This window comes from Mustelus asterias, chromosome 9 (assembly GCF_964213995.1).
Source record: "Mustelus asterias chromosome 9, sMusAst1.hap1.1, whole genome shotgun sequence".
In the NCBI taxonomy this organism is placed as follows: Eukaryota; Metazoa; Chordata; class Chondrichthyes; order Carcharhiniformes; family Triakidae; genus Mustelus; species Mustelus asterias.
In genome coordinates this window covers 64,582,637-64,595,432 of record NC_135809.1, presented here as the reverse complement: position 1 = coordinate 64,595,432, position 12,796 = coordinate 64,582,637, and the positions used below count along the sequence as shown (strand labels likewise).

General features: G+C 44.9%; 1 protein-coding gene across 5 annotated transcripts in view; it reads right to left on the bottom strand.

Annotated features, from left to right (window-relative positions):
- The window catches only part of braf (B-Raf proto-oncogene, serine/threonine kinase), a 119,896-nt gene that overhangs the window by 12,453 nt on the left and 94,647 nt on the right, over nucleotides 1-12,796 (bottom strand). For all 5 annotated transcript variants that reach the window (XM_078220290.1, XM_078220287.1, XM_078220288.1 and 2 more), the window contains 5 exons: nucleotides 7,413-7,589; nucleotides 6,884-6,930; nucleotides 5,533-5,651; nucleotides 2,624-2,755; nucleotides 673-807 (listed from right to left, as the gene is read on the bottom strand). In XM_078220290.1, the coding sequence (XP_078076416.1) occupies nucleotides 673-807; nucleotides 2,624-2,755; nucleotides 5,533-5,651; nucleotides 6,884-6,930; nucleotides 7,413-7,589 (610 nt within the window). The remainder of the gene's footprint in view (nucleotides 1-672; nucleotides 808-2,623; nucleotides 2,756-5,532; nucleotides 5,652-6,883; nucleotides 6,931-7,412; nucleotides 7,590-12,796) is intronic.

The window sequence follows — 12,796 nt, the reverse complement described above, 5'->3', positions numbered from 1 at the left end:
CCTTGACCTCTTACCTTAAATCCATGCCCCTTGGTTATTGATCCCTCTACTAATAGAAAAAGTGCCTTCCTATCCACCCTATCTCTGCCTCTTACAATGTTATATACTTCCATCCGTTCCTCTCTCAACCTTTGCTGCTTGAAGGAAAACAACCTCAGCCTATCCAACCTTGGAGCAGAGAGGGCGGTGGGCGAGAGAATACCCATTTTTTTCCCAAGCCTTCAAGTCAAGTCTCTTTGCTGGCTCTGTCCAGCCTTTCTCGAATTTCATTAGCCTTTCTCGAATAAGTGTTATATGCCAACTGTGACCCCACCAATAATTAAAGCACCAAGGAGGCTTTTCAACTCATCGAGTCCATGGCAGCTCTTTGTAGAACAATCCAATCAGTGCCATTTGCTCAGTCTATCTCCGTTTCCCTGACATGCTTAGACAAATCAAAAATCACTTCTTTCTACATTCAGAACCCAATGTTACGAGGCTCAAGAGAACAGTGACCTATTCTCCAGCAGTTAGAGTCACAGCCATAGAGTTTACAGCATAGAAAGAGGCCCTTCAGCCCATTGTCTGCTCCAGCCATCTAGCACCTACCTATTCTAATCCCATTTCCAGCAGTTGGTACTGTGACAACATTCCGACTAATGTTCGGAGGGAGGAGCCAAGTCTAATATTTACCTGAGGGAACAGAGGACGTTCATCCCGCTTCTTCTTCAAACAGTCCACCATTAACCTCTTCATTGCCTTTGGACAGTTACTGCGCACCTTACTGAGGTCAGGGGTCAGATAACCTCGGCCAACCATGAAGATTATCTGAAAGCCAATCAAAGGGGAAAGCACATCAAGCTGACAGCAAACTATTAAACTTGTATGGTATAGGTCTACAACTGACCTAGCTGCAGGCCTTAACACATCACTGGAACATTTCAAAACGGCTTTCAGTATTCATAGAATAGAATCCCTACAGTGCAGAAGGAGGCCATTCGGCCCATCGCGTCTGCACTGACCACAATCACATCCAGGCCCAATTCCTGCAACCCCACGCATCTACCCTGCTAATCCCCCCCCGACACTCGGGTCAATTTAGCATGGCCAATCAACCAAAATCTACTGGACATTTTACCTCAGCTGGAGCTGCAGGAATGGAAAGATGGAACAAGGTGGGGCATAGATGATGGGTGACACTCAGATTATACATACAACATTCCTGTTAAACTGGGACATACTGTGGCTAATACTGATTCGGGACTATCCTTTTCCATGTCAATTTTTCACCAGAATTCACCAAAAACTTGGATCATTGTTGCTTTTTGAAATACAACAAACTCATCCACAAAGACAGTTCAAGACAGGGTGCGGCTGCTGATGGGCAGGATGGGAGAGGGAAAATGGGGCTGTTTTGTCTTGCCAGTTTCCCCCTGGCCCCAGTGACAAGCATTCCCAGATATACTACAACTATCTGAGGTGTCTTCACATAGAAAATTGACCCACAGTTTGCTCCCATGATAAATCAGTCAGAAATGATCAATTTATTTGAATTTAACATAAGTAACACTTCAAAATAGGAATTTCATGTTAAAAATGTTATCAGATGTTTGAATTAAATAACTTCGAATGAACAGGATTAGACTTCAGACACAGAATAAATCTACTATCCTCTCTCTATTGGAGAGGATGGAACAAAGTATGAATGACATGAGTTTGGGCAGTCGCAGCCCAGTACACGTGGGATAGGCCAGCAATACTGATCTGGGAATCGTACAAAGAGAAGCAGCCTCTTGATTGGAAAATGAAGAAATATAGTACTGTTGAGCAGGGGGGACACCCGAGCTTGGAGGTGAGACAGATTTCTGACAGCATGGAGAGTTTTACTCTGTCCCAAAACAGCTCCAGTACATGTTAGATACAGAGCAAACCTCCCTCTACACTGTTCCCATAAAACATTCCCAGAACAGTTACAGCATGGGGCCAGATACAGATTAAAGCTCCCTTTACACTATCGCCATTAATCACTCGAAAACTGGTACAGCATGTGGTTAGATAAAGAGTAAAGCTCCCTCTTCATTGTCCCCGTTAAACACTCCCACAACAGTTAAAGCACGGGGTTGGATACAGAGTAAACCTCCCACTAAACTGACCCCATCAACACTCCCAGGAAATGTACAGCATGGGGTTAGATACAGAGTAAAGTTCACTCTGCACCGACCTCATCAAACCCTCCCAGGACAGATAGAGAGCACGGGGTTCAATACAGAACTCACTTGACACGGTCACCATCAAACACTCCCAGGACAGGTACAGCTTGCGGTTAGATAAAGAATATATCTCCCTCCACACGGTCCATATCAAACACTCCCAAGAAGGTACAGCACGGGTTTAGATACAGAACAAAGCTCCCTCTGCACTATCCCCATCAAACACTCCCAGAACAGCTACAGCATTGGTTAAATGCATTGTCCATGCATTTTTACTACGTATCTAATTGATGGTCTTCCTGCTCTGGGCGTTTTTGATGGACACTGATTAATAAGTCTTTCCATTCTCAATTATAATATTCTCACTTTGAACATTTATTTTTAATCCTATAATGAAAATAAAGTAATTCTGCAGCAGGTATATGTTTACTCACCTGATCTCGGTTATTGATGTTTGAATAGGGTAACTGCCCACTCATTAACTCATAAAGAACCACCCCAAACGCATAGACATCAGACTGAAAACTATAGGGGTTTTTGTCTTGCATTCGAATCACCTCAGGTGCCTACAAAAAGGCAAAAGTTGGATTAGTGAGGGTAAGCATCCGGTCTACTGGTGGAAATCAGGTCATCGAAGGGCAGGGAGGTCAGTGAAAGATTCAGAGCTTCCAGAAAGGACAGCATCCAGCCTGCATCCCAATCTCCATCCAGCCACTGTTGTTTCCAGATGCACTCCTCACTGGGAGTGGTGGATGGTGAAGTAATCTCAGGCACAAGAGAAAGCCATTGAACCCAAGAGCAAAAATCCAACATAAAGTAAACAATAGCTCACAAACTAGCTGGTCGAGTTGTGACCATCAACAAAAGCAAAATACTGCAGATGTTGGAAAGCTGAAATAAAAACAAAAAAATGCTGGATACACTTAGCGGGTCAGACAGCATTTACAGAGGGGGAAACAAAGCTTTATAGCAGTCTTCTGAAAGCTTAGCACAAGAGAAAATGGTGCAAACTGTATGATGAAAAGCCAATTGGCCTGCAGTTGGCACACACTTGCTTCCTGCAGGCCACAGGCTCACTGTCAGCCTTCTGGTACCTGATCCAAGGGACTGAGGAGTGTTAGTGGGGATTGTGTCTGTGGAGGGAGTGATGAAATGCTGATCAGCAGCAGGAACTCCAGCTGATTTGCTTTTTCCCTTCCCTTAGGCCGATTTCAACTCAATACAGATTGGAAATCAAAGCAGGGGGGAGCCCGGCTGGTGCTGATCTGTGCTACACCAACCCTCAGGTGGAGTTTCGAATATGCAGCTCATTATTGACTCCTGTCATCAGATCCAAGGCCAGCCCCACTGTACAAACATCTCGCCAACCTCAACTTCCACTGGTGGGAAATTCAGTGCTCAAAAGGGTGAAGGAAATGCCACTTAAAGATTTTTGAACTTGTATTCAACTGCCTCCCGCCAAAAGAGGAGAGAATCTATTGGGGGGAAAACTTGCTCTGGGTGCCATATAGAAGCATCACAAAAAAGGACAATTTTTTATGCTCACTATTTCTGGTGGAACGATGCTTAAAAGCACAGATTTACTGCAAACTAATAACCAGAGGGACTCTCATTATTACTTCACAAAAAGAGCCTCTACCCAGAATCTTAGTTGTGCAGCCTCCTTCTTAAGAAGGTAGCCAACAAGTAAAAAAAAAAGAAGCAAAATACTGCAGATGCTGGAAATCTGAAACAACATAGAATGCTGGATAAACTCAGCAGATCCGGCAACATCTGTGGAGAGAGAAACAGAGTTGAGTCCATATGACCCTTCTACAGAACTGAAGAGGGATAGAAATGTAATGAATTATATTTCGCTCTCGGTGCTCGTTACAGCCTTCTGGACTCAGCATGGAGTTCAACAACTTCAGACTGGGAACTTTTGCCTCCATCTGGTTTTTTGTTTACTTGGTTTGCCCCAATTCAATCCCATCCCACTCCGGGGCCATCTGTCATTTGTTTTTCAGTTTTGCATTCACTGAGCACTGATATTTGTTCTCCTAGTAACACATTATACTATTTTACCTTTATGCTACTATTCGCACCTCTTTAGTCCTTAATGGCACCATTAACACTCGCTTTGTATAGTGTCTGTGACATCTTTGTCAATCTGTCCGTAGCCATGACCTATCTCTGACCTTCCATCCTGCCCCACCCTCCCTTTACAACTAAATATTTCATTACATTTTTATCCCTCTTCAGTTCTGTAGAAGTCATACGGATTTCAAACATTAAGGGTGGGATTTTATGGCCTTGCTCATCCTGAAACTGTAAAATCCCGCCCGGGGTCAACGGACCTTTCCATGTTCCACCCCTCACCCGCTCCAATTCCCGTGGTGGTAAAATTCTGACCCAAGTCTTTTTCTCTCCACAGATGCTGCCAGGCCTGCTGAGTTTTGCTAGCATTTTATGTTTTTATTGTAGTAAAAGATAGCCTCTAAATAGAGGGAGGGTTGGTGTGGGAGAAGGAAGGAACGAATTGTGTTGGTGGCTTTGTTGGTTAAAATTTTAGCTAAGATAAGTGACGTGCTAGAACGGGACATAATGCAGATTTCTGCAGCAAATTTGCAGGAGTCCTGGCCTACTGGTGGAGCTGAAGAGCCTCTGATACCTAACCATTTACTTTATCTTTTTTATTCATTCATTGCCCATCTCTAATTGCCCTCCATTCCAGAGGGCATTTAAGAGTCAACCACATTGTTGTGGATCTGGAGTCAGATGTAGACCAGACTAGGTAAGGACGGCAGATTTCCTTCCCCTAAAGGCTGCTATAGTAAACCAAATGGGCTTTTTTACAACAATTGACAATGATTTTCTGGATCATCATTAGACTTCCAGATTTTTATTGAATTCAAATTTCACAATCTGCTGTGGTGGGATTTGAACCCAGATCTAGCTCTGAGTCTCTGGATTACAAGTCCAGTAATAATACCAGTACGCCATGCATCCCCTATAAATGTAAATGTTTTCTAACAGCACTGGGATTTTCATCCACTGGGTAACACAGACATTGATCGGACTGAAGGATTTTACTTTGCTGACCTTGATGCTACAGATGAAAACTGGATGATAGGAATGGGTTTTGACATCTGAAATTGATCTTGTATAAATAAGAGTGAATGAAGCTGAAATAGGTTTGACAATTAAATGTTGTTAACATGTATTTAATCTCCTGGTTATGAATGTGTGGTACAGGTGCTGACTGAACTGAATCAGTGTACAGTCAAGGTAATACCACGCATTGCTCTTCCCTTTCAGCACTAATATTATAATTGCCAACTTCAGGTACAGTTTCAGCACTCACCATCCACAGGATAGAACCGGATAATTGTTCAAATTGGTGGGACCCGCTCCACCGCGATTTCACTGTTGCCAAGCCAAAATCCCCAATTTTCACCGTTAGGTCTTCATGTAGAAAAATATCTTTGACTGGAATTAAGGAACTCAGAGACAACAAGTCTGCACAATACATGTTTCTACTCCCAAAGTCCATCTGGATGAACAAAAGTGTGACCTTTTGCATCTTGACCCAACTGTCCTTTTAAATTGAAAGCAAATATGCCCCAAGTGATTTATACAGCAGTTTAAATATTTATGTCCGAGGACATTTCTCAACTTATTCAGTACAAGAAAACAGAAACAAACCTCTGCTTAAAGTGCAAAAGAGCAATTTTCCATCCCGTCCACTCACCAGCTAAAATGAGCCATTGGAGAAATAATGAGCAAAACTCAGCAAAGATCACTAATGCAAAAGCAAAATCCTGTGGATGAAGTTAGCAGTTATCTGAAAAGCCCTGGGTAAGTACTGGCAGTCAGCACAGAACTATTAATTAATTTCATTGATTTACAGAATATATGGTTAAAGGGAAAGAAGTGGATGTGGACTTTCAAAAGGAGTGCGATAAACTGCCACAACTAGTTATGAAACCTAAGGCACAGGGTATGACAGGGATTGTAGTGGCCTGGGCAGAGGGTACGTGAGGACAGATACGGTGGTGAACTTAGGGCAAAAGGTTTCAGGCAATAGTATGCCTCAGGGAGCTGTGCCGGGGTCTTGGCACCTGAGGACTGATTTTTGCAGGCTAAAGATACCAAATCAAAAGGCACGGAAAACTGATTAAATATTAAAGATAGCAGAGTGCATAAGTTAGTTAGTACGGAAACATGGGGAAAAGGAGGGGAATAGACCCGGGTGAAGCAGGGAGGCAGGTGGGGGGGCAGGGGCGGCGGCTGCTGACTAGGAGGTTAAATTTGCAACCTTAGTTGCGATCTGCTTTAGCAATCACCACCAGCGTGTGTGGTTCAGTTAACTATCACCACCAGCGTGTGTGGTTCAGTTAACTAGCACCACAAACACATGTGGCTCAGTTAACTAACACTACCAGCACATATGGTTTAGTCAGCTAGAAGTTTCAAGTTTATTTATTATTGTCAGAAGTAGGGTTACATTAACACTGCAATGAAGTTACTGTGAAGCACCAACATATGATTCAGTTAACTCGCAGCACCAACATGTTTGATTCATTTAACTAGCATCACCAACACATAGTTCTGTTACTGATTCCCTTTGCCAACTGTGCTATTAGGGAGGGTTTACTCGTCAACAGTTAAACAGCCACTGCCTCACTGCTCACACACAAAGTATGAAAGGATACTATTACTCTTCAGATCTCTGTGGATAATGGACTTTGCGTGTAGGTAGCTGTGACAAAGAACTGTCGTCATTAACATTCAATTTTTCAACTTCAGTATTCACTTTCTATACGAGGTATAAGACTGGTTTATGGGACAAATGGCAAATGTCCTCAATGCCGGCCATTTCACTCAGAGGCTGGTATGAAACACCCCAGGACACATAGAGCTCCTTTACTTCCATTTCTAAGTTTGCTTGCTCCTTTTTTGGCAGCACATGTTATGGTTCACCTCCAGGAAGGGTGACATAGACTAAGGGCATTGCGTCATTTGTAAATTTGAAAAACAAAGTGTCAGCAGAAACTGGGGCTGGGGTCGGCCAGAAGGTGCAACCTTTACCCACGAGGTGAGCGGGGAGAGGGTCATTTTTCTACTCACTGATCTATAAAATAAACCACAAGTTCCTTTGAAATCCCAGTTTTCTTTTTGTGACTCAGGCTCTCAGTCGTCCTACACAGGTTTCTATGGTCAACAGTTAAGTATTGGACTTACTCCATGCCCTGTGCAGTCTGGCGGGCAATGTCGATGAGCTTGATCATCTCAAACTTGGTCTCGATGATGTGAAGGTGGTGATAGAGACTGGAGCCCTCACACCACTGCGTCACAATGGCCAGCTGAGGCTTTGTGGTGTAACCCATAAATAGGAGGATGTTAACGTGCCGGGTTTTTCTATACAGGAAAAGAAACACTGATATTAATTCATCATTCAGAAAATGCCACCAGTTCAAGTCAGAAGGCGAGGTAAATCTTTCAGCATCCAAGTCTTCTGGAGTACAGTACTGAGGTAGGCCAGGTGAACCAGACAATGATGAAAGAAGGGACAAGATCCACAGAGAAGGAAACAGGCTGTTACAGACTAATCCTATTCATCATAGAATCCTACAGTGCAGAAGGAGGCCATTCAGCCCATCGAATCTGCACTGACCACAATCCCACCCAGGGCTGATCCCCATAACCCCATGCATTTACCCTAGCTAGTCCCCCTGACACCAAGGGTCAATATACATGGCCAATCAACCTAACACGCACATCTTTGGACTGTGGGAGGAAATCGGAGCACCCGGAGGAAACCGACGCAGACACGGGGAGAATGTGCAAACTCCACACAGACAGTGGCCCCAAGCCGGGAATCGAACCCGGGTTCCTGGCGCTGTGAGGCAGCAGTGCTAACCACTGTGCCACCCCCTATTATAAATTCTTGTGTGTTTATTTCCATCCCATGTCAAGCTGAGGATAATGCTCCTGTAACATTCAATAATAGGTTTCTTGGTCCATTTATTGCTAATATTTTACCTGCTCAGCCTCAGCAATGAAGGGATTCAATATTCTGGGCTCATTTCCTGTCATGAGCAGTGGCAGGAAAGAGGCAGCCAAAGTGGGAGACATGTGGAGGGGGCCTGCAGTGAGGGAACGGGGGAGGGAGTGGGGGAGGGGGTTTGAGGTTGAGGTGGTGACAGGATGGGTGCAATAGGAGAGGCCAAAGTGGGAGAGAAGATAAAGCAGAAGGGGAAATAAATTGGGAGAAAGTGGGAAAAGGCGGCACTGGGAGTAGGGAAAGTGGAGATGAAGGGAAGGGGATTAAAAAAAGGAAGATGGGAACGCAGTGGGGAAAGGGGAGTGAAGAAAGAGATAGCTCGCAATTGAGGAGCTGCGAGTGAGGAATGGAGTGTGGACACGTTCATGGGAAATCAATTGGGCACGACGGTCAATAATCCACACCAGTCTTTTTCAGCTAATAAGCCATTCACATTTTACCCATGCTTTTGTTTCACCCAGTTTCCTCTCCCCTGAAGTCACTAACACCCGGCTGGGGTTCAACGCGCAGGACAACCCTCTCAACCATGTAGCCATTCGTTGTACAACCCACAACAGTAAATATCAGTTGGGCTTCAATGTTAAAACCAGGCATGAACACACACACCACCCAGTGACAGACTGTGCAGAGCTTACGTGGCACAACCAAAAGTCCCAGGCCTTAAATAAGCACCGTGAGTTTGTGTTGCTTTGACAGGTGGATGCATACCTACATACCTTAGCTATGTATACAATAGAGAAAATGTCCATTCCAAGCATTAGAAACCAGGATTGCGCTGGACACTCCATGAACTGAAGGTTAATTGCCTGGATACTGCTGACAGCAACCCAGAAAATTTATTGAGATTAAAAAAAATATTTTAAATCTACCTGTAAATACTTTACCATATCAGTTCTTTAAAAATATTGAATTTGGGAAGTAATTTGACTGATTGAGGCGGGAGGATGTGATGAAACCTCCAGCAATATGGTCAAGCAGAATTGAAAGTTTTACCGGAAACACATTAAAATATAGGTGGAATCTACATTCATAAAGAACTAGAAGCTGCCAACAGAAGATCGAAGATGAGGTGGGGGGCGGGAAACCTAGAAGTTTCAATTTTAGAATGTAGTTTTGAGAGGATTATGTACTATATGTACAATGAAGAGCTATTATACAGCAAGAAATTATGAAGGCAAATGGAATGTTGGCCTTTATTGCAAGGAGGATGGAGTATAGTAGGGAAGTCTTGCTACAACTGCAGAGGTATCGATGAGGCCACACCTAGGATACTGTGTATGGTTTAAGACAATAGGAAATAAGAGCAGAATTAGGCCATTCGGCCCATCGAGTCTGCTCTGCCATTTGATCATGGCTGATATGTTTCTCAACCCCATACGCTCGCCTTTTCTCCGTAACCTTTAATCCCTTACCAATCAAGGACCTATCTACGTCTTAAATACACTCAATGGCCTGGCCTCCACAGCCTTCTGTGGCAATGAATTCCACAGATTCACCACTCTGGCTGAAGAAATTCCTTCTCATCTCAGCTGAAGGGTTGCCCTTTACTCTGAGGCTGTGCCCTTAGATCCTAGTCTCTCCTTCTAATGGAAACATCTTCGCCACATCCACTCTATCCAGGCCTTTCAGTATTCTGCAAGTTTCAATGAGACCCTCCCCTCCCTCACCCTTCTAAACTCTATCAAGTACAGACCCAGAATCCTCAAATGCTCCTCATATGTCACCTTACCTAAGGAGGGACCATAATTGCATCTGAGGAAGTTCAGAAAAGATTCAAAGATCATATTCATAGAATAGAAACCCTACAGTACAGAAAGAGGCCATTCGGCCTATCGAGTCTGCACCGACCACAATCCCACCCAGGCCCTACCCCTATATCCCTACATATTTTACCCGCTAATCCCTCTAATCTACGCATCCCAGGACACTAAGGGGCAATTTTAGCATGGTCAATCAACCTAACCCACACATCTTTGGACGGTGGGAGGAAACCGGAGCACCCGGAGGAAACCCACGCAGACACGAGGAGAACGTGCAAACTCCACACAGACAGTGACCCAAGCCGGGAATCGAACCCAGGTCCCTGGAGCTGTGAAGCAGCAGTGCTAACCACTGTGCTACCGTGTCGCCCCAATGCAGTCTGAATCCCTTGCCCTTCACCCTCAGTCTGAATGCAGTCTGAATCCCTTGCCCTTCACCCTCAGTCTGAATGCAGTCCGAATCCCTTGCCCTTCACCCTCAGTCTGAATGCAGTCTGAATCCCTTGCCCTTCACCCTAAAACGAAGCCCCCTTGTGATTGACCCCTCAACCAAGGGGGAACAGCTACTTCCTATTCACCCTGTCCATGCCCCTCATAACCTTATACACTTCAATCATGTTCTTCCTCAGCCTGCTCTGCTATAGAGAAAACAATCCAAGCCTATCCTCTCTCCTTCTAACTCAAATGCTCCACCCTAGGCAACATCCTGGTGAATCTCCTCTGTACTCCCTCTAGTGCAGTCACATCCTTCCTACAGCGAGGTGACGAGAACTGCACACAGTACTCCAGTGGCTTAACAAACATTCTGTACAGCTCCATCATAATCTCCTTGCTCTTGCACTCTATGCCATGACTGATAAAAGCAAGTGTCCCATATGCCTTATCTACCCTATTCACCTGCTCTGCCACCTTCAGGGATCGGTGAATAAATGCCCCAAGATCCATCTGTTCCTCTGAGCTTCCCAGAGTTGAGGGTTATGGGTGTTGGGTAGGACAATGGAGTTAAGGCAACAATCAGATCAGCCATGATCTTATTGATTGGCAGGACAGGTTCAAGATGCTGAATAGTCTACTCCTATCTACTCCTGATAGTAAGTTGTAATGAGGAAATAAAAAATTTACAAAAGGAAATAGATAGGTTAGGTGAGTGGATCAAAATGTGGCAGATGGAGTTTAATGTGGATAAGTCTGAGGATATCCATTTTGGTCAGAAAAATGGAAAGGTAACTTACTATCTAAATGGAGAGAGACTTTGGATGCTTCGGTGCAGACGGATCTGGATTTCTTTGTGCATGAGTCACAGAAATCTGGTACGTAGGTACAGCAGGTAATAAGGAAGTGAATGGAATTTTAGCATTTATAGCTAAAGAAATAGAGTGTAAAAGTAAGGAAGTGTTGCTGTAACTATACAAGGCATTGGTGAGACTGCACCTGGAGTACTGTGTACAGTTTTGGTCCCCGTTTTGAGGAAAGATGTAGTGGCATTATAGAGGTAGTTCAGAGGAGGTTCATTAGATCGATGCCAGAGATGAGGGGCTTATCTTATGACGAGAGATTGAGTAGTTAGAACATAGAACATAGAAAGCCACAGCACAAACAGGCCCTTCGGCCCACAGGTTGCGCCGATCACATCCCCACCTCTAGGCCTATCTATAGCCCTCAATCCCATTAAATCCCATGTACTCATCCAGAAGTCTCTTAAAAGACCCCAACGAGTTTGCCTCCACCACCACCGACGTCAGCCGATTCCACTCACCCACCATCCTCTGAGTGAAAAACTTACCCCTGACATCTCCTCTGTACCTACCCCCCAGCACCTTAAACCTGTGTCCTCTCGTAGCAACCATTTCAGCCCTTGGAAATAGCCTCTGAGAGTCTACCCTATCCAGACCTCTCAACATCTTGTAAACCTCTATCAGGTCACCTCTCATCCTTCGTCTCTCCAGGGAGAAGAGACCAAGCTCCCTCAACCTATCCTCATAAGGCATGCCCCCCAATCCAGGCAACATCCTTGTAAATCTCCTCTGCACCCTTTCAATGGCTTCAACATCTTTCCTGTAATGAGGTGACCAGAACTGCGCGCAGTACTCCAAGTGGGGTCTAACCAGGGTCCTATAAAGCTGCAGCATTATCTCCCGACTCCTAAACTCAATCCCTCGATTAATGAGGGCCAGTACGCCTTCTTGACCGCATCCTCCACCTGCGAGGCCGATTTAAGAGTCCTATGGACCCGGACCCCAAGGTCCTTCTGATCCTCTACACTGCTAAGAATGGTACCCTTCATATTATATTGCTGCTTCATCCCATTGGATCTGCCAAAATGGATCACCACACACTTATCCGGGTTGAAGTCCATCTGCCACTTCTCCGCCCAGTCTTGCATTCTATCTATGTCTCGCTGCAACTTCTGACATCCCTCCAAACTATCCACAACACCACCTACCTTGGTGTCGTCAGCAAACTTACCAACCCATCCCTCCACTTCCTCATCCAGGTCATTTATGAAAATGACAAACAGCAAGGGTCCCAGAACAGATCCCTGGGGCACTCCACTGGTCACTGACCGCCATGCAGAGAAAGACCCCTCCACAGCCACTCTCTGCCTTCTGCAGGCAAGCCAGTTCTGGATCCACAAGGCAACAGCCCCTTGGATCCCATGCCCTCTCACTTTCTCAAGAAGTCTTGCATGGGGGACCTTATCGAACGCCTTGCTGAAGTCCATATAGACCACATCCACCGCTCTTCCTTCGTCAATGTGTTTGGTCACATTTTCAAAGAACTCAACCAGGCTCGTAAGGCAC